A 23,475-nucleotide genomic window follows, 5' to 3' on the forward strand; every position below is an offset into this window, starting at 1 on the left:
CTCCCGCGGGTGCGTATATAATTTCCGGGAGGCTCGGATTCCCTCGCGCGGCTCGCAATAAGGCGCGATAAAACGCGCGAAGGATCTCGACTTCCTTGACGTGACTCGCGCCCTCGCCGACGATCGACGCTCCTTCGGCCGTCGCGTTTATTTGCGGTGTGGTTGTCTGGAATGCGCGGCCTTCGTCTCGTCGGATGACGCTGCATCATTTACACCGTTCAGATTATTTACCTTGTTTATGTATTCCGCATAGGGAGCGTCGATAGAGCTTATAGAAACGGAGGAGACGTTGCCACGGGATGCGCATACGTTCAAGCGTCCGGAGGTTAGAGAGGGACCATCTCTGTCTATTCCTCGCCGGAAGTGTGCACTTGAAATTCTTCATACCTACGCAAAATTTAAACAATGGCGCGAACGGTGATAAACCTGCGAAGGAGTCGTTTTCAATTGGGACAATTTATTCGTTTTGAAAGAATATTAATTTGAAGTAGTTTCTTTTCAGTTCTCTTTGTTACCTTTTTTTCGAATTTCTTAAAAATACAGGGCAGTCATGAGTGAAATATATGCTTGTACGGTAAGAACTTCCGGAGGCTTTCAGACAGAGAAGAGACCTAACCTCTTTCGCACCTTCTCACCCCTTCCCACGTGTCTCCTCCGTTTCTATAAGCTCAACGGGTGCGTCGTTTTACATTTACATTTGTTCCTTTTTTTTCTTTTCTTTTTTCAAACCGAGAGTTGAAACTTTTTCTTCAATGGACAACGTTAGATGGAAATCCCATAGTGGTGGTTTCAAAGTTTATAATTGAATGTTACAGAGAATACCAAGTCCATAATTATATAAATTCAAGGGCAAGAGATACGTCTGCATAGCCGTACTGAACAAGTTCTCAAACAGACTCTGCTCAAAAAGTGTTATGAATTTAATTTTTTTTTACAAATATATAAGCTCAACGGGTGCATCACTTTACATTTACATTCGTTCTTTTTTTTCTTCTTCTTTTCTCAAGCCGAAAATTGAAACTTTTTCTTGAAGGGACAACGTTAGATGTAAAACCCACAGTGGTGGTTTCAAATCTTATAATTGAATGTTACAGAGAATACCAAGTCCATAACTATACAAATTCAAGGGTAAGAGATACGTCTGCCTAGCCGTACTGAAAAAGTTCTCAAACAGACTCTGCTCAAAAAGTGTAATGAATTTAATTTCTTTTAACAAATATATACGAATATCTATAGACCATCTATTGTAGATATCTGCGATATACATACATATACATATATTTTACGTACCATGTCCGGACATCTAGCCTTTGAGTCTACCTAAAATATAGTTCATAGACATCTGTATATATCTTACATACGTTCATACATTCATATACGATTAATATACGGATATTCCACGTTCCACGGTGCCAGGGAAACGTCTAATCCGCTTAAAACGACCGTCGCGTTTAATTACCGTTTAGAGAGTCGAAATCTCTCGACGGAGGGAACGCCTGGTCCAGTTTTCCGGGACTCGAGAGCGGAACGAGAAATAAGCACGGCTGCCGGGTTTAGTTAGGTCTACGGAGTCAGAATTTTGTCGGCCAGGTAATGCCTAGGCCAGTTATATACGATTCAAGGGCAGGACGAGAAGGAGGTAAGAGGAAAGAGGCCGCCTTGGCTAACTGTATACGCGTCTCGAGCCCAAGTCAACGTGACGGTCCTCGAGTATGACTTTTACCGAGAACACCGTGACGGGTATGTCGAGTATGCTCGTAACCTATGCAGATGGTCTACGGCTGATACGCCGAGACTCGAAGGTTGCGTCCGGTGACTGGCCCAGTGATAAGAGAGCACTGTTGACGCGCCAATATGGCGCCGGCGACGATACCGCTGCACCGAGAACGGTATCGCGCTTTTTCAAGGAACTCGTACCTACGCCCATTTCGATCTTATTTCTCCTTAGAGGTAACCGGAAGATTGGACAAAGATAATCCATCATGTGGAAATTAATTGTATAATTCCTCTCCCGTCCATCGCTTTCCTTTCGCTGACCGATTAAGGCGATAAGAAAGGATCGTTTCTACATATATATGTAAAATGATACATACATATATGTACATATATATGTAGAATCCATCATGTGGAAGTTAATTGTATAATTCCCCTCCTGTCCATCCCTTTCCTTTCGCTGACCGATTAAGGCGATAAGAAAGGGTCATTCTACATATATATGTAAAATGATACCTATATATATGTACATATATAGGTAGAATTATACATACATATATGTACATATATATGTAGAATCCATCATGTGGAAGTTAATTGTATAATTCCTCTCCTGTCCATCGCTTTCCTTTCGCTGACCGATTACGGCGATAAGAAAGGGTCATTCTACATATATATGTAAAATGATACCTATATATATGTAGATATATAGGTAGAATGATGCATATATATATGTACATATATATGTAGAATGACTCTTTTTCACGAGCACCACGTTTTTCCTTAGGGCCTCCATAATCGCATCCTGAAGTTTCTAATGATTCGGTGCATCCAATTTGAAGGAAATTTTTTTATACATATTTTGACGTTTCACATATATGTATTTGACGTGACGTTTGACGAACGTGACATGACGTTTCATATACATACATATAAATATGTATGTATGAAACGTCAAAATATGTAGAAAAAAAAAATTGTCTCCAAACTAGATGCGCCGAATCGATGAAAACTTTAACATGTGATTATGGAGATTTAAAATATTCCCGCCAGCCTATCAGAAAATTCGAGAGGAGTTCGATTGCGTTTACCGAGAATTTAACCCATCACCTCGGATTTTTAATATCAACCCATCTTGGGGTACTAAAATCGCAATACGCAGAAATGTCTGCCAAGAAGAGAGGTGGAATGAAAATTCATCCCAGCTCGGCCAACCGTAGAGGCAAAACCTTCGGGTGATCTTCGGGTGTACTAGGCCCGGGAGAGAAATAAGATAAAACGAGGGGGAGATAAAAGGAAGAAAGGAGAGAAAAAAGGAGCAGCAACCGGACCAATCCCGTTCGCGGGCGCGACAGGTGCAAACATTTGGAGTGCGCTAAAAAGAAGGAAGAGGGCCGCCCTGGCGGGAGGAAGGCCGTAATCGCGGTTGCGAGTAAAACCTGTTTGCTAAAAACAACCCGGCTATCGGCCGCCAGTGGGCTACCGAAATACGAGCGCGAAATATTCCTCGGAGGTGCACGACCGGGCCCGTCAGCCGGAAAGACGCATCGCCGACCGGACCGTCCGCCGGGACGAACGACTTCCCTGCCTTCCGAGCCTCTCTCGGAAGGTCGCCTTACTCCCGGTTTTGACCGATCGACTTTTTTCCTCGCCTTCTCTTTTCCCCATTCAGGAAGCCGGCCCGAAGCTGGGCGGCCTCCTCCGTCCAGTCGACGCCGTGTCCTGGCGAAAATGACAAAAAAAGGCCGCCCGGATGTCCAATTCTTGGGTCCTAATATTCCGCTTTATCGCTTTCAGCTTCAATTTTAAATAGATTTAGGCGAAAGAATTAAGGGACTCGTACCTACTGATAGGCACGGGTAAAAAATGAAACGATCCAAATGCCGTTTGGGTTCATTGATCGACTTTTCTCCACGAGCTTCTCTTTTTCCCGTCAAGAAAGCCAGCTTCCGCACCCAGTCGACGATGCGTAATGGCGAAAATGACAAAAAAAAAAAGGCCGCCCGAATGTCCAATTCTTGGATCCTAATATTCCGCTTTATCGCTTTCAGCTTCAATTTTAACACTAGAACTACCGGTGGATTTTTTTTTGTATAGGATGGGCCATTTGAAACCAGCCATTTTGACTGATCTTGGTAGTTCTAGTGTTAAATAGATTTAGGCGAAAGAATTGAGGGGCTCGTACCTACTGATAGGCACGGGTAAAAAATGAAACGATCCAAATGCCGTTTGGGTTCATCGATCGAGTTTTCTCTTTTTTCCGTCCAGGACGCCGGCTTACGCACCCAGTCGACGCCGTGTCCTGGCGAAAATGACAAAAAAAAAGGCCGCCCGGATGTCCAATTCTTGGGTCCTAATATTCCGCTTTATCGGTTCCAGCTTCAATTTTAAATATATTTAGGCGAAAGAATTGAGGGGCTCGTACCTACTGATAGGCACAGGTAAAAAATGAAACGATCCGAACCCCGTATGGGTTTATCGATCGACTTTTCTCCTCGGTTTCTTTTTTTCCCATCTACAACGCTGACTTACGTATTGGCAAAAATTAAGAAGAAAAAAAAAGCTGCCTGGATGTTCAACTCTTGTATCCTAATATTGTAGTTAATCGGGTCTAGCTTGAATTTTAAATAGATTTAGGCGAAAGAATTGAGGGGCTCGTACCTACTGATAGGCCCTGATAAAAAATGAAACGACCCAAATGCTGTATGGGTTTATCGATCGACTTTTCTTCTCGGCTTCTCTTTTTCCCGTCTACAACGCCGACTTACACACCCAGTCAACGCGACGTATTGATAAAAATTAAGAAAAAAAAAAAAGCTGCCTGGATGTTCAACTCTTGTATCCTAATATTGTGGTTAATCGGGTCTAGCTTGAATTTTAAATAGATTCAGGCGAAAAAATTAAGGGGCTCGTATGCATATGTAATCGGCATTGCATATATTATCACGGTTTGGATACTATTTTAATCTCGATTGAAAGGACGATCGATAGAATTTGACCAATTAATAGTTTCCTAACCTTTGTTATACATATTTGTTATACATATAACATAGCTCTAGTCAGGGTCGGTGCAACAGGTCCTTGTAGCTTGAAATCCAGACAAAATGCCAAATGCAATGGCAAGAGATTTCACGTATAGAAAGGACCTGGCAACTGCGCCCTTCGCATCGAATAACCCGCCAGTCCATTTATTCCGAATCCTTTTTTATTTCCAACTGGACGTTCGTTCCATCGACCAGCATCCGCTGGACCCGAGGAACATCTCCCGCAGCACTCGCTGATCGAATCGATCGATTCTCCCGAACGAGCCTCGTTCCACGGAATTCGTTTCTCGACCCGCTCTCTCTCTCTCTCTCACGAAATTCGATGCATCGTCATTTCCCCGACAACTACTCCGAATTGCAATGAGGCATTAAGGTGAAGTGAAACACGTCGAGGAACTTGATCGACATCGATAAAGAAGATTTTTCTAAATGCCTACGTTGCCGACGTTAGTTTTTATATTGACAGCTGGGTCGAATTATATTCGGTATTGTACCAAATGGCATACTCCACCTGTCGTTTTCGTACAATAATTATAAAGAAATCGAAGTAAAACTCCAGAAATCCTCTGGATTCATGCTTTCTGGAGCCCTAATTGACTGCAGAGGGACCCCTTGCGCCATCTGTGATTTCCATGTCGATTAAATTTTCACTCCGAGACCTCGTATTCCCATCGCTTTGGCATAGAAGCGCATAAAACACTTTTTTTGCCTTTATCCCGTTCAAAGGCGAGTTTATCGATTACCAGAGTGTTCTAAATTGTCGTAAAATTGTCCTGACCCTTTCGTTTATCATATCAGAGCCTTCAATAATTCTACATCGATATGAATTTTCTGAATAGTTTTAACAATGTAGGTACATACCACAAAGAACGAAAAAATATCTGACGTCACTTGACTTAACGTCAACGTTAAATTATATGAATTTTTTGAATAGTTTTAACAGTGCAGGTATATACCATAAAGAAAAACTTAAAAATGTCTGACGTCACTTGACTGAACGTCAACGTTAAATTATATGAATTTTCTGAATAATTTTAGCAATGTAGGTATATACCATAAAAAAGGACGGAAAAATGTCTGACGTCACTCGACGTCTCGACGGACTCAAAGACCGAGATTCGATGCGCCGGGACGACCGGGTCACGTCACAGCGACGTCGAGCGTCGGTCCGAAGAGTCGGGGCGAAAAAGAGTAGAAAAGAGCGAGGAGGAGGGAAAAAGGCGGAAAAAGGTGGAAAAAAGCTGAAAGGGTCGTCTCGGATTCGCGAGGAGAGGCGCGAATCGCGAAGCGTTACGACGCCGGCGTCGCGGCTCGGTGCGTCTCCTCTCGGGGCGCCGCGCCATTGTAAGCGTAAATTACTCCAACGGGCCGAACAAAGCTCACCTTAGAACTGGTTCCCCGTGAAAAAGGAGCCGCGGTTCCGCGAAGCGTCCCCGGGAACGGGATCCTCTCCTCGGCTCGCTCTTCGACCCGCGAATCGCGCCGAAACGGACCGAACTGCGTCGAATCGCGTCGAATCACGCAATATTGCGCCGAATGGGAACGAATCGGGACGAGTAGTGCCGAGTAGAGCCGAGCATTGCCGAGCATTGCCGAATCACGTAAAATCGCGTTTAATCGCATGGAATCCACTGTAATATATTCTAAACTGGAACGCTCGTCAGCGTGGCCCGCTTTTGTAAAGTCCAATTGCAAATTAACATTGGCACTACCGCGGCACGATGCCAATTGTGAACGATACGAAATTTTCCTTTTGGACGATACAAACGGTGCGCACGCAGTGGTTAATCTGAGAATGGAACTGCGACAAAGGGACGTCCATCGTTTCATCTCTCTCGGACAAATGCTTACTTAACCTAAGTGCGACAAGGATGCAGGGACATCTAAATCAATCTCTCTCTGGAAAAAGCTCGCCATGTATTCTTAAGCGCGACGAGTGTTCCAATTTACTATACATTTCAATGATCGAATCGCGTCGAATCGCTCCAAATTGCGCCGAATAGGGCCGAACGGAGCCGAACAGAGCCGAACGGAGCCGAACGGCCCCGAAGAGGCCCAAATAACGCGAGACCCCTCAAGGTTGGCCCCGGAGCCTCGTCGAAAGGAGGACGTTGAAGGGAAGAGAGAGAAGAGGACCATGAGAGAGAAAAAAAAAAAAGATGACCGATTCTACCCCGTTAAAAATATCTCCTCGGCAGAACAAATCCAGTACATCAGACGCCCGTATAACGCGGTCAATACGTTACGCGCTACATGAATTCGCGAATGTCTAAAGGTGTCAATAAGTATGCTACACGTAAAAACGAGCACTAATTATGGCGTTAGAAGAAGCAATCAACAAAATGGTGCGATTCTATTCCTCGTAGAAATTATCGAGTCGAATTTTTAGCTTCGAACGAGTCGTCGGAGAATCGCTGACGAAACGGGAGAAGAGCAAAGTCAGGAGGTCAGGGTTTCGGGTCCTCGATTGGGGAACGAATTTCACCAGGCGAAGAATTCCTCTTCGGAATCCGGGATGAATGGGTCAGGCGGAAAGGAACGTTGCCGAGGGCCCAAGGGGACATTACCGGGCTTATTACTCGGTAACGTTCGGTATCGAAGCCGACCGCCTTGCTCAAAGGGATAAACGTCGCAAATCCTGACCGAGTGGCTCTATAAATACTCCTCGATTGTAATTTCCAGATAAGAAGCCGAGATAAGTGGAGGTGTAGCACAATTCGCCATTCCCGGCGAGGCGTTGAGCGTTACCAACCAAGTATAACGATATATTTCAAGGACGTAACGTCGCGTTTATATGGCCTTTGAATAGGAAACGATTCGCCGTGTAAGGCTGTGTAACGCCGTATAACGCCGTATAACGCCGTATAACGCCGTATAACGGTGACCCCTTCGGAGAACGACAAAATGTTTTCCTGCTCTATTTGGCAATTTTCCACAAATAAGTATCGATAATTCCATGCATTGGCTGATATATTCCCTCCCGATGAAGGTCGATAAATTATATAATAACATATAACGCCATATAACGCCATATAACGCCATATAATGCCATATAACGCCGTATAACGGTGACCCCTTCGGAGAACGACAAAATGTTTTCCTGCTCCATTTGGCAATTTTCCACAAATAAGAATTGATAATTCCATGCATTGGCTGATATATTCCCTCCCGATGAAGGTCGATAAATTATATAATAACATATAACGCCATATAACGACATATAACGCCGTATAACGGTGGCCCCTTCGGAGAACGACAAAATGTTTTCCTGCTCCATTTGGCAATTTTCCACAAATAAGAATCGATAATTCCATGCATTGGCTAATATATTCCCTCCCGATGAAGGTCGATAAATTATATAATAACATATAACGCCATATAACGCCACATAACGCCGTATAACGGTGACCCCCTCGGAGAACGATAAAATGTTTTCCTGCTCCATTTGGCAATTTTCCACAAATAAGAATCGATAATTCCATGCATTGGCTGATATATTCCCTCCCGATGAAGGTCGATAAATTAACGACACCGACTATCCTCGAAAGAAACAACGAAATACCAACGGATGTATTTTCACCCCCCGAGTGGATGGAAGACTCGAGCTGTCCATCAGAAAATTAGGTATACGAAAAAAAAAATGAAAAAAAAAGATTGATTAAGAAAACCACAATTAGGATATGGCAGGAGGTCGTAGCAACCAGAGTAACTTAGTAAAAGAATAAAATATATAAAGAAGTTACGATAAGCACGGTAAAGTAGAAAGCACGAGAAAAAAAGAAAAATAAGGAAGTAGAGAGGAAATGGAAGTGATTAACGAGAAATCACCCGTTTGAGTAGTGAATGGTATTTTACTACTTAAGGCACAAAATATGAGAACATTGAGCATAAGTATCACGAGTTCGTAATCACGTAAATCGAGTGTGCTTGTCGACGGTCAATTTGTAACGGGCATTCACAATTATGCATAATGTTGGAACAACTCGTTTCTAAGTTACCTTGACTAAATGGAGAAGTGACCTTTACTATGTTACGCTGATTACTGCCAATCGCCTCCGCAGATTGTCTCAAAATGGTTATGATTACCAAAATTATGGTTTCTCCAGACCATTTTTCTTTTTCCGTCAAGAGGTTACGATAAGCACAGTAAATTGGTTCTTTACCATTTTTACCGTCTTTACGTGAATTATCTTGACTAAATGGGGAAGTAACCCTTCCTATGTTACGCCGATTACTACAATCACCGTACATACGTGCGTACGTAACCCCAAAATGATTATGTCCCTAAAGTTAGCAGCGCCACGTCAGCATAACCGCATAAATCATACGCCAAAATTAATTTCTTTAATTTCACACAAAATGTCAGGTGGCGCTGCCAGTTTAATGTTAAAGTTGGCATGGCCACTGATTTTTTTGAAAACGGCTGGAGCAATAGAATTCAAATTTGTGTAATAAATAAGCAATAAAAAGGCAATAAATTGTGGTGTATGATTTAGGCGGTTATGCGGACGTGGCGCTGCTAGCTTTAGGGACGTAAAATGATTACGATTACCACAATTGTAGTTTTCCCGATCATTTATCTTCTTCCATATACCAGAGAGGTCCTGGGACCCGATTCTCGAGTTCACAGGATCAACTTTCGCACGCGAAATTGACTGTCTGATATGTGCCCATAATTATGAAAGTGGTCTAAGTCAAAATTAAAAAAAAAAAAATGAGTTTATCAGTTATTTCACGCCATATTATTTCAAACGAAATTAATTCAATGTAATTTCGAAACAAAAAATATATGACTTAGACCACTTTCATAATTATGGGCACATATGAGACATTGAAATATCGACCAACTTTCCCAACAATGAAAAATGTCTCGTGCGAATCTATTCGCGTACACGAAAAAAAAAGAAAAAAAAAAGATCCGCACGACTCGAGAATCGGATCCAAGGATCGCCGGGAAATATTCCGATACACGAAGGATCCTGAGAGGATCATCCTGCAGACTCCGTGTGCGTGGAGGAGCTTTTTCTCATTTTATTTATTTATTTTTTTTTTTCTCAAAAGTCTGTCAGGATCGCTCGAGTTTCTTTCCTCCGAGACGGACGGAGCGAGGCGAATTCCCTCTTCTTCTCTTGAGCCGGGATAAAAGCGCGAGGACGTCGAGAAGAGGTCTTTTCCCGGTTATTTCTAAACGGGGCAATCGGAGGGTTTTGCGAAACGCGAGCTCGCCGAAAAACTGGCCAAGGAAACGCGTTACGTACGCGATGAATCACGCGGAAGAAACGCCGGGGATTTCGACGACGTTTCGGGGGAAAAATAGAATCCCTCGAATTTCGGGGCTCGCTTTATGACGCCGTCCTTTCCGGTCTATACGGTCTCGCTCGTGGGGAAAATAGAATCAAGTTCAAGAAGCCTGTTCCCGTTTCGTAACCGGGGTCGGAAATCTCCCCCACGGAACCGCCGAGTAGATTAATAACTTTTCCGACTGCCGTTTCGTTGCCGAGTAAACGAATTTACGGATCTCTATTCGTTTTTTTCTTTTTATTTCGATGTTTCGTCAAAATGATTAACTTTTCCCTCTTCGTCGCTCATTTGGCTTCACTTATTGTTCGTAGAAAAATCTTGAGTCGCTACGTTTGAAATTTTCAAGGGCATATTGTAAATGAGTATCAGGAAACTCGGTAGAGTTTCGAGCCAAACACATTTGAGCAAGACACTCGTATTACGTACTCGAGACCAGGTATTCTAATTCATGGTTCGTTTAGACGGAGAAAAGTAAGGTGTAACTACAATAGTACAAAAATCGCAACTCCAACAACGGAGGGTAAACACGGGGATTGAAGTTTTTAAGAGTTATTAGTTCTGTTATAAAAATGCAAAATGCGCAAATTAATTAAAATATGCCGTACGATTAATGACTTCGACTGCCGTTTCGTATCTAAAGCAGAGAACTTAAAGATTTTTGTTTTAATTTGATATCTCGCCAGAATTAGTAACTGTCCCCTCTTCGTCACCCACTTGGCATCTCTTATCATTCACGGAGAAACCTTGAATTGTAAAGGTAATTGTGATTGTAAAGACACATAAGGAAACTCCTATTACATATTAAAAACCACGTATTCTAATTTATGGCTCGCTTACACGGAAAAAAAAAAAAAAAAATTCCTACTTCAATAGTTGCAACTACAACAACGGAGTGTAAACCTGGAGACCGCAGATTTGAAGAACAATTAATACTGTTATAAAAATGTAAAATGCGCATATTAATAAAAAATATGGAGCAAACGGAGTCGAAAATCATTGCCAAAGAACCGCCGTGCAATTAATGACTGACTGCCGTTTCGAAGCCGAAGAAGAGAAGATCGTCCAGGAGCAGAGGATGATCTTCCTATCTATGATAGGTTAGGTATCGACAGGGGGCACGCCCCCTCCCTCGTCGGTCATACCCACGATCTGACAGCAATACTTGATTGACAGGCTGAAACGGTAGTTCGATTCCTGGTCATCATTTACATAGAGCGATCCGCCTCTATCGTTCCAGATATTGGACGAGAGATAGACAGGAGTCGAGTTCCGATCGATCGATCGATACGCCGATCCATCGATCGATCGGAGTCCCGGAGTCTACCGAAGAACGCGCGCGGTGTTCAAACGTATCATCATCATCTGGGAAATCCGCTTCCTTCTGGTGCAATCCGAATGCACTCGCGATGCAACAAGCACTGCATCTCCGTCAAACGGAGGAACAATGAATACCGAAAGGCAAAGAAATCAAACAGCGTGAACGCTATTTTACTCCCGTAAAAATCGATCACGAAAAGACATGCGTATCGATGCACCTTTTGAATTTATTTCCTAGTTATTCATGCGACTAAGAATTTCGACAAGTTCAAGAGACTCGATAGAGTCCCGCACCAAGTGCAAGGCAGTCGACGAGGACTCTACTCGGAGACACTCATGGGGAGACTCGTGCACTTTTAAACTGTATCTAACTACGAAGATGCAGTTTATTCCAAAAAAAAAAAGTGGAAACCATGTTAACGAAAAATTGTATCACGGTAACAATAATTCCACTATACAAGCAGTTCTCATTGTACAACTTTGGCTTATCGGAATGTTTATTTCAAATCGTTCACGATAAACATCATGAATCCTAGATCTACAAACACCCATGTCGAAACTTGCGTATTCTAAGACCGCTTTTGGTCTTATCTCTCTCTTAATATCTGCCACTTTGAAGGCCTAAAGTAGAACCTCAATAGTATAATATACGTATAATAATTAAAATAGAATATAAGTTACATTTCTTGACATTATCTCGAAACCCAGTTAATAAAGAAACGACAGAGGAGGCCTCTCCCAAAGGTTCAAAGTAGGATCAAAATTTCAATTAGGGCAGGAGCCAATTAATTGAAGTCTAACTCCACCTGTACAACATCCATAATACAAACTCTTTATCCGTACGGATGCCTAATCGAGCTCTCCGTAATATCTCTCCTACCAGCCGAATCGACCCTGATATCGATCGCGAATTATCGCATCGATCGATCCGTTCAAGGATGATGAAGAAATCTTCCTATCTGCCGGAAGTAGTACACCGTCCGTCGATAAGGGATTAATCCATCATCCGACCCATCGAAGGGACATCGGCCCTCGGATGCACCGAGTCCCGTTGGCCGGATTCCCCTTTTATCCCGACAAAGGGTTAAGGACCTTCCGCGACGAGGAGAGCTGCGGTCCGGGGTTCCCCGGGGATCTCTCTCTCGAGGAGAGGCTCCGAGAGAGCCGGAAGCGCGCTCCGGACCCGTTAAGCCGCACATTTGAATAGAATAACGATTCGAATGTAGAAAATTCGAGCTAAGCCGCGGAATTGCGGGTACACCACTTGTGGGCACTCTCTCGCGTACTTTCTCGCGATGGGGCCAAGACAGACCCCGAATAGAGCGATTAAGGTGATGTGAAAAAATATATANGAACTTTAGCACATGATTGAGGCTCTAAAAAGAACGCGATGCCCATGAAATTTCATTTTTAATAAAACAAATATGTGTTCCTGGTTATAATCTAGGATAAATAAAACAATTTTTTCCTGATAATTTAAATTATATGAGTTTCGCTCCCTTCCTTAGGGCTCTTCGTAGTCACGTGTTGAAGTTTCAAATGATTCAGTACACCCAGTTTAGAGAAATTATTTATCAATATTTTGAGGTTTTACCTTAAGGTGATACGAAAGGGTTATTTTATATATATATGTATAAAACGTCAAAATATTTATAAACATATTCTCCAAACAGGATGCATCGAATCGTTGGGAACTTCAGCATGTAAGTATGAAGTCCCTAAGGAAGAACGTGGTGCTCATGAAATTTCATTTTTAATAAGTCATTTACTTCTCCCAGACTAGAACCAAGAATACATATTGCTTTTGAAAAATGAAATTTCATGCTCACCACATTCTTCCTTAAGGCCTTCGTAATCACGTGCTGAAGTTCCAAATGATTCGGTACACCCTGTTTGAAGAAACGTTTTGTACATATTATTACGTTACATACATAGAATAACCCTTCCATACGACCTTAAGGTGATATAAAGGGTTATTATATATAAAGTAATATATGTATATAATAACTATAATAATACAATTTCATGAATGAGACGCCACTTTTGTATCGCCTTTGAAGCCTCGGGCGATTTTTTCGGGGATCTGGAAGAGAGTCGTTGCGGATCCAGCAAGGGCACCGCGACGCCGACGTCGGCGTCGGTAGGTGGCGACGCGAATTTTTCATTCCGAAAGAGTCAGCCCTACAGCGTCGCGACGGCGAAAAATGCGTCGAGCTTTGTCGTCGCTACCAAAGGTAAAAATACTATGGTGTTTACAGCCGGCGGCGAGGCAATAAAAAGGTGTCATGGCACGGGCCCGAAGACGCTGTCGGGAAAAAGAAGGTCCTCGAAAGGGGTCTTGGTCGGCCGTGAGATACGCAGGCACGCACGTTGCGTGGCGTGACGCGTCGTAAAACATATTAGCTACACGCGGACACATACTGTAATTGCAAATATATAATTACGGGCGAAGAATGGCCAAATTCGCCGCGTTAAGGTGAAGTGAAACCCCCTTCCAATCGAACGATTCGAATAAGACACTTTTTTTTTAACGATGTTGGACCGAACTATCTGAAACTTTACGCATAACTCGTGAACACCTACGAGTTATTTCAAAATACATATTAGCTACACCCGGACATATACTGTAATTGCAAATATATAATTACGGGCGAAGAATGGCCAAATTCGCAGCGTTAAGGTGAAGTGAAACCCCCTTCCAATCGAACGATTCGAATAAGACACTTTTTTTTAAGGGTGTTAGACCGAACTGTCCGAAACTTTAACACATGACTTGTGAACACCTAAAAGTTATTTCGACCCTTTCAGAATACATATTAGCCACACGTTAAGAATTATCCTAACACTTTCAAAATACATATTAACTGCGCGCAGAAATTTTTTAACTCAGTTAAATCAGAACCAAAATGCCGTCTAGCTCTCATATTTCAATCGATATACAATTATTGAAAGCTCTAATAATGAGAAACAAAAGGGTGGGGACAATTGTACGATAATTTAGAACACTCCGGTAATCGAGAAACTCGCAATTGAACGGAACAATGGCATAAAAAAGTGTCTTATCCGCTTCTATGCTAAAACGATGGGAACACGAGATCTCGGAGAAGAAATTTAGTTGGTACTGAAATCACAGATGGCACACTTTACAGTCAGTTAGAGCATCAAAATCTATGAATTGAGATTTTCGGAGTTTTCCTTCGATTTATATATAATTATTGTACGGATACGACATACGAAGTACGCCATGTAGTACAATGCCCAATATAATTCAACACAGCTGTTAACATAAATTCGAACGTCGGCAAGATAGGTATTTAGAAGAATCCTTTTTACCGACGTCGATCAAATTTCTCGAAGTGTTTCGCTTTGACTTAACACATTCGCGACCGCTGACGTGAATTCACGTCATCTTAAATTCTATTCCTGATTGCCGCTGACGTGAATTCACGTCATTTTAAATTCTATTCCTGATTGCCGCTGACGTGAATTCACGTCTTTTGAAATTCTATTCCTGATTGCCGCTGACGTGAATCACGTCCTGCTTAGTTGGTTCGCTAATTGTTAGCCGGGGCGGCGCACAAATTTCATCATTTTTATCCTTGCTTTAACGATACAAGTTTGCGGCAACCAGTCACAGAATTTCATTATTTTCGCCGGTACACAGTATTTCAGACGGACAAAAATTTGCCGGTCGCGAATGTGTTAATATGTTAGAACGGTCGTGGACACATCCTAATCCTGATATGCGAATACATCCGCGAACACGAGTCATTATGGTTTCGCCGGATTTCCCTGGATCCGGACCGACCGCGGCGGAGCGAATTGCGGGGTAATCGCGGCGGATTCGCGGGGGGATCGCGGTGGAATCGGATAACGAGGATCGCCGAGAGCTCGCATCCTCGCCGGCTCATTATTTCTCCGCGGCTGACGCGTGACGGACGCAGCCTCTCGAGGGTAACTCCGTTCGGGACCTTTCGCCCAGGATCTTGGCCAATCCGAGAGCCCTGCAGAGGTTATATTTAGCGAGGCCTCGGGAAGCGTCTCCGACGCGGACGCGCTCTCGCCGGAAGACCTGCCAAGAGGTTATCCTTCTCAATGGCCGCTCCTCCGGGCCTCTGGACCCGCCGAGAGTAGACAAATTGCGAGCTTAGACAGAGGAAATCGCGACTCGCCGAGATTTCAAAGGGGTCTATGTGGTCCATTAGCCCCCTATGACTCAACCCGTTTTTCAAAAAAAAAAAAATATAGAACATGAAAATTGCCGAGTGGGCAAAAATGGGGGCTTAGACAGAGGAAATTGACTCGCCGAGATTTGAAGGGGATCTATGAGGCCATTGGCCCCCTGCGGCTCAACTCGTTTTTAAAGCAAGAAAATATATAGAACAGGGAAATTTGCAGATATTAACCATGTGATGTTGATTATTTGTTTATAAATTTATCCGCCGAGAGTGGACAAATTGCGAGCTTAGACAGAAGAAATCGCGACTCGCCGAGATTTGAAGGGGATCTATGGGGTCCATTGGTCCCCTGCGACTCAACTCGTTTTTCAAGCGAAAAAATATATAGAACAGGGAAATTTGTAGATATTCACCATCTGATGTTGATTATTTGTTTATAAATTTATCAGCCGAGAGTGGACAAATTGCGAGCTTAGACAGAGGAGATCGCGACTCGCCGAGATTTGAAGGGGGTCTATGTGGTCCATTGATCCCCTATGACTCAATTCGTTTTTCAAGCAAAAAAATATATAGAACAGGAAAATTTGCAGATATTAACCATCTGATGTTGATTATTTGTTTATAAATTTATCCGCCGAGAGTAAACTAATTGCAAGTTTAGACAGAGGAAATCGCGACTCGCCGAGATCTCAAGGGGGTCTATGTGGTCCATCAGCCACCTGTGACTCAACTCGTTTTTCAAGCAAGACAATATATAGAACAGAGAAAATTACAGGGAATTTTCCTTCGAAAAGTACCGCACAGTACTTAACAAATTACCGCGTATGGATCATTTATCTCGTAAATCGAGGATCCAAGGTACGCGGATAGAACGAGAATTTGGGGCTTTCTGTCTAGCAGTTGTCAGATATTTTTTTTTTACGAGGCTCTTGGGTTTGGGGTCACTTGAAATGAAGTTGGCCTTCGAGGTGCCTTCCTACCGGAAGAGGTGGCAAAAGTTGGTCGTGGACTTACCTCGCACCTGGAAGTGTCCAGTATCTCGACCTCGGTGGTGACATTGTCGATGGTGACGCTGTGTCGGTAGAGAAAATCTGCAAATAGAGAACGAAATCCGGTTAACGGGTTGAATAGATTCCCAGGGGAGCACCGCACCGGGTGTCCCGTATCCGCATGAGACGCGAGCGGAATGGAAGCGGAATCGAGACGGACGCGAAGTGTCGGGTAAAAAATTCTGCGGAAAATTGTCCCGCCATGAATTTATTAATATTTTTATACGTTAATCGGCGTAAACGTAAGTAACGTTTGCCATACTCAGAATTATTGTTTCAATGAAAATCAACAATGTAAACGTTGCGATGCAATTGTTACAACCTTACGGCAATTTCAAAGTAACAAGAACAGCTTCCAGTAAGGGCAATTAACCGTACATGTTCCAATTATTCGAGTTTAACTTATGTAGTAATTACTACATCACTATTATATATACATCAAATAACATCTTTATTGTAGCCAAATAAAAAAGTGATATATTTCTTAAGTGTCATAGTGCGAAATTTACCTGTACGTGGTACTAAAAAATATGGTTCAGTCACTCCTTGATTCGGGTTCCGGAGCCATTGTTACATCTGTCCGACATTGTGAGTTAGCGATAATCATATTTCTTTTGTAAAAATGTGCGAGCTGTTTCGATTTCATCAACTTTAAGAGAACGGTTCATTTCGGTATCGGTTATGCAGACGGATGGCGGATTTGGTTGTCGTCAGGATTCAAAGGAATAACAATCGGGAGCTCTGCTTCGTGCGCGTGCCGAATCTGGACTGATTCAAAACAACATTCTTTCGCCGGGGCACAAAGACGTCCCCCCCTTCGCCCCTCCCCACTTCCCCGGAAGGCACGACCGCTTTGTCCTCGAATTCGGCCGGGAACACTCTACAATTACTATATTTCCCGATAATTCTATTCACTCTACTAATTCTATTGATTTTATTGATTCTATTAATTCTATTAATTCCATTAATTCCATTAATTCCATTAATTCCATTAATTCCATTAATTCCATTAATTGTATTAATTCTATTGATTCTATTAATTTTATTGATTCTATTGATTCTATTGATTCTATTAATTTTATTAATTATATTAGTTCCATTAGTTCCATTAGTTCCATTAATTCTATTAATTCTATTAATTCTATTAATTTTATTGATTCTACCAATTCCATTAATTTCATTAATTCTATTAATTCCATACTCAACTCCCGTTGAACCCTTGTAATCGTAACTGTAAGATGCAACATCGCTCACACAATGTGCAGGGCGTAAGGCCAGAATGGAAAGCAGTCATAAGGAACACAGGTTATGTTATTATTGAGACGAAGAGATATACATAAAATTGGACCTTGTGACTGTCTCGCGTGAGGGCCGGTGGCGTACTGTTTTTTCTCCCCCAATGCGACACGGGCGCCACATCGTCTATCCTGGGACCTATCCCCTACGTAATACACACATGCTACATAACCAATAACTTTGTAACAATCACTGTAACCTTATTCAAGGCAACCTAAAGTCGCGAAATGTACGTTATTCTAACGTGACAAAATTTTTCCAAGTGTACTCTGAGAAAAAAAGTGTCATTTAACCAAAGAAATAATTCCTTGGACGGTACCAAAGAAAAAGATTTTGTTAATCCAAAGAATATTCGACTGAAATTAACTCGAGTAAATCCAACGTTTTTTCGGAATTACGATTATTTATTTGAGTTTATTTGAGTGAAAATATTCTTCGAAACATTATATATATATTATTTATTTATTTATTTGTTTCAATGAATATTTTTTCTCGGTGTACGCGACGAGTTCGAACTTCAGGAAGCAGTCTTGGCTCTCCCCGCTCTCTTTCTCCTCTTTCCTTCTCCCTCCCTCTTTATCTCTCTCTTCTCTCGTGTTTCTTCTGTTGGAAATCCTCTCGCGGTCGCGACGGGCGCGAACCAGGAAGACACGAGGTGGGTCCCCGATGCGGTTTCGAGTAAGCCATCTTCCATCGAGACTCGAAGAGAGGAGAACCCTCTCGATTATCGACACCTTATCGGTCGATTTGTCCCTCGATAATGTAGGAGAAAATGTCCCGTCAATGTAATCTTTTCCCAGGGGACATTGATTCCTTAATCGTGGGAATTGCGGAAATGGATTTCATCCGTCGATATTTGTGCCCATAATTATGAAAGTGGTCTGTAAAAAAAAAAAATGAGTTTACCAGTTATTTCACGCCATATTATTTCGAACGAAATTAATTCAATGTAATTTCGAAACAAAAAATATATGACTTAGACCACTTTCATAATTATGGGCACATTTAACCCTTATCACTCCAACAATACTGCCAACTCTTATACTCTTCTAATATTCTTGGAGCGATAAGGGTTAAGATTAGGACCAAACATACAAGTGTTTTTGATTGCCTAACAAACCGAGTTTACTCTCAAATATATATCGATATTTCGTCTTCTGTAATCCAAATTCCGTCAAGCACCGAGAAACATTGATTGGTCTCCAAATACTAATCTATCGATGTCAAGTACCTGTTTATAAACTTTCAATTTACATGCATTTTTATACCTTACGAACAGTGGTACAATGATAAGACGCTACATAAAGTTATGCTTGAAAAGATAAAATAACTTAAAAAATATTGATGTACGGAAAAGCGACTCCAGGGTCACGTGCAGGGAAAAAGACGTTTGCACTTTTAATAAAGAACAGAATTGATGATAAAGTTTTGCACGTAAAAAGCGCAATTGCTTAGTGGCACAACCAACGTCGACGCCAGAGTTGCAAATAATGCATTATAGTTTCGTTACGCATTACTTTCAAAATTAATAATGGCAATAGAATCCATTATCCATTCATTTGTGACGAGTAATAGGATGCCATTATTTTTTAATAATGGATTCATGTTCCATTAACCATTATTTTCTTAATAAGTAATGGATTCATGTTCCACTAAACATTATTATTTAATAAGTAACGGATTTATATTCTATTACCCGTTAAAGAAATAATAAATAATACATTGCTTTAAAATTTTGGCAAACCTGGTCGGCGTCATTCGGGGCGCCGCATAACAGTGCTCGAGAGAGGATATAAAAAATGCTCCCAATGACGAGACACTCCTTCCGCGGTCCAAATTGAATTTTAAGGAGGCCACCCCGGCGTCTACCTCTGTCGGAGAATAAAAGCAAATCAGGACTCTCGAGGTCGCCTTGCAGGTTGAATTCGCGGCGTGTCTGCTCCAGATTCGAGTTGCCCTAATGGCAACGTTTCTTTATGGCTCGTGTCCAAGAGCAAGTCAAACTTGCGAGAGCTACTTTCAGAGAGTACTTGCCGGTAGTGTATACGTTTTTAGAAGCGAACTGGCGTGAATTTATTGATAGTGTACACGCAAATTCGAGTACTTGCCAGTAATGTACACGCTTTTAAAAGTGAATTTGCGCAAATTTGTTGCTGGTGTACACGCAAATTCGAGTACTTGCCAGTAGTGTACACGCTTTTGGAAGCGACCTTGCGCAAATTTCATCCATAAAATACTTTGTTTAGTCGTAGAATATGGTTATTATATGAACAACCAAATATTTGGTTGACGTGACTTAATCCTTTGGTTAATAATTATTGGTTGATCACCTCAAATATTGCGTTAGGGCACATTAAATGTCAAAGTAATTTCGTACATTCAACCAAAATGTTCGACCTATTAACTGAAATATTTTTTAAAATAAAAGAAAAACGATAACTAAAGTCCAAAACTCTGGTTAATGGCACATGATGAATAAATGTCCTCGTTGTCAAGGATAGTCTTAGAATCTCGAGAATAACCGTGTCAATGTAAATACATTTTTTGGTAAAATTCACTCGTCCAGTTTTGACATGGAATGCCGATCGCGCGTTAAAGGATTCACATTTCATTCATTTCATTCGTTCATTCACAAAAAGATCCGTAAACGACCGCTTGCTCCGACTAGATGTCGAAAGAGAGAGTGGCACAGAAAACGAGATGGAGTGTGAAAGCATCTTCAACGAGCCAAAGACAATTCGAATTAGACGCGGCAAAGTTACCGATAGACCGCTCTGTCATTACGATTCGCGATCGGCCAACGGAATCGCGACTTTCGCCTCGTCTCGCGTCTCCGCGATTTAGCGATTTAAGAAGCGACAAGACCCAGTCGAACAAGACCTCGTCGGTTATCGTCACAGTGCTTACCGTTTATATATGTATACAGGGTGAAACAGAACTCGTAGTCACGGTTTATACAGCGCTATCTTTATTGAAAAAGGAGTCGAAAAGTCCTGTACCATTTTTCCTACAGTGCATAAATTTCCTGTAATAACTAATTGAAGCACAAGCAATCAATCGCGCCTCGGAACGGAACGCGATTAGTTGGCTGTGCTTCTGTGTTTTAAAAATTGTTTTAAAAAAATTAAATTTCGTCTCGCGTTTTCGCGATTTAACACGTTCCGTGCCACGCTGTGTACTACCCGAGGTTAACGCGTATTATCGGTGGTACACGTGGCTTTTATATATGTATACAGGGTGAAACAGAACTCGTAGTCACGGTTTATACAGCGCTATCCTTATTGAAAAAAAGAGTTGAAAAGTCCTGTACCATTTTTCCTACAGTGCATAAATTTCCTGTAATAACTAATTGAAACACTACCAATCAATCGCCTCCCCGAAAAGAACGCGATTGGTTGGCTGTGCTTGTTTTAAAAATTGTTTAGAAAAATTGAAATTTCGTCTCGCGTCTTCGCGATTTAGCGATTTAACAAGTTCCGTGCCACACCGTGTACTACCCGAGGTTAACGCGTATTATCGGTGGTACACGTGGCTTTTATATATGTATACAGGGTGTAACAGAACTCGTAGTCACGGTTTATACAGCGATATCCTTATTGAAAAAGGAGTCGAAAAGTCCTGTACTATCTTTTCCTACAGTGCATAAATTTCCTGTAACAATTAATTGAAACACAACCAATCGATCGTCTCCCCGAACGAAACGTGATTGGTTGGCTTTGCACTGTTTTAAAAATTGTTTAGAAAAAATGAAATTTCATGGGCGTCAGGATCTACTTTAGGGCCTCCATGGTCACGTGGTAAAAATTGAAACGAATCGGTATATCCAATTCGGAGAATACTTTTCCTAACGATTAGACCTCTCAGATATATATAGGCTGATATAGGTATATATATATATAAAGGCTGACTCTTTCATATCACCGTAAAACCGCCCCCACAACGTTGCTAGACGTCTCGTCCTAAGGGACGAAAGGATTACCTGGTCTCACCTGTTGGTTTCTCGGTTTTCGGCAACGCCCCCCAGGAAGCGACTCGTGGATGGTCCGTCCTCGTCGGAGGAACGCGGAAGTTCGCGTCCGGCCTTAACGAGCGGACGATAAATAAACTCATAAACGCCCAGGAACCGCGTATCGGTGGCTTGGCCGAAGAAACAAGCAAATACGAGGAAGCTCGTTACATTAGTGCGTCACGCTCGGGGGGGTTTTATCGGTCCTCGCGCGACGCGAAAAGGAGAAACGATCCTAGAGGTAGGTACCTGCCTTACCGACAAATTTATGGCGAACCGCGCGAGGAGGCCCCCTCCGCCTCCTCGCGGGCGGAGTGACTCAACCGCGAGGAACGACGCCGCGGAGGTGGCGGAGGAGGTGCCCGAGGAGAAGGAACCCGGAGAGGAACGAACTTTAACCCGCGCCCCGTCCCGACTCGACCCTGGATCGCGCCGAGCGCGATAAAGCGCCCCTGGAACACCCAGGCGCGCACGCGAGAGCGCAGCGGCGCACCCGCCCACCCCGGAGGTCCGCCGCCGTCTGACTCGGCCACTTTATTAGCTCTCCACTATGGATGCCCCCCCACCCGCCGCCCCGCCGCCCGATGCTCCGATTCGAGGAAACGGGGCAGCCGGATGTGCACCTCCGGAAAGTGACGATCCGACACGAACGCGACGCTCGGAGACCTTTGTCGCGGAAATTAAGGTGATATGAATATGTGATATATAGGTATTCTCCAAAAAGTCAGAATATTTATAAAAATTTCCTCCAAACTGGGTGCATCGAATCATTTGAAACTTCAGCGCGTGATTGTGAAGGCCCTAAGGAAGAACGCGATGCTCGTGAAATTTCATTTTTCGAAGAAAAATTTGCATTTATCTCGGAGAAGAAATAAAAAAAAAGATAGTTTTGTTCGAAAAATGAAATTTCACGAGCATCGCGTTCTTACTTAGGGCCTCCATAATCTCGTGATGAAGTTTCAAATGATTCGGTGCACCCAATTTGGAGAAAAGTTTTACAAATATTTTTACGCTTTAGGTACATAGAATCGTCGCGAGAAAGTTCAAGGCGTCGAGGATCGACGAGATCCTTGACATCCAAGGAGTCGAATCATGACGATATGTGATAACGCTAATCCTGTGGAGATCCTTACATTGAAAACAATTGTCATTCACCGAATATATCGCTTCAAGTGTTAATCAACTTCTAGCTACTTTGAAATACTATTAAATTCATTACATTCAAAAATGATCTCGAAGTTTGCGATGGAATTCAAATGACAGTCTTATCTATGCAGGATGACAACGATGGCGCCAAGAGCAACCATTTCGAAAATGTTGTCAAGGCATAAGAAACCGTCGCGAGAAAGTCCAAGGCGTCGAGGATCGACGAGATCCTTGACATTCAAGGAGTCGAATCATATCAATGTGTGATAACGATAATCGTGGGGAGATCGGTAACATTGAAAATAATTGTCATTCACCGAATATATCGTTTGAAGTGATAATTAATTTCTAACTAGTTTCTAATCTAACTAATTTCTAACTAGTTTAAAATACTATCAAATTTATTACATTCAAAAATGATCTCG

The 23,475-nt window shown here is 42.4% G+C and overlaps 1 protein-coding gene across 1 annotated transcript in view; it reads right to left on the minus strand.

The window, feature by feature from the left end:
* Positions 1 to 23,475, minus strand: part of LOC105700647 (ras-related and estrogen-regulated growth inhibitor) — a gene marked incomplete at its 5' end in the record, with an annotated part of 71,167 nt that overhangs the window by 34,085 nt on the left and 13,607 nt on the right. The window contains one exon of the mRNA XM_023434975.1: positions 16,568 to 16,644. Coding sequence (XP_023290743.1) covers positions 16,568 to 16,644 — 77 coding nt within the window. The remainder of the gene's footprint in view (positions 1 to 16,567; positions 16,645 to 23,475) is intronic.

Source organism: Orussus abietinus, unplaced genomic scaffold, assembly GCF_000612105.2.
Source record: "Orussus abietinus isolate OABI.00-Male unplaced genomic scaffold, Oabi_2.0 scaffold135, whole genome shotgun sequence".
In the NCBI taxonomy this organism is placed as follows: Eukaryota; Metazoa; Arthropoda; class Insecta; order Hymenoptera; family Orussidae; genus Orussus; species Orussus abietinus.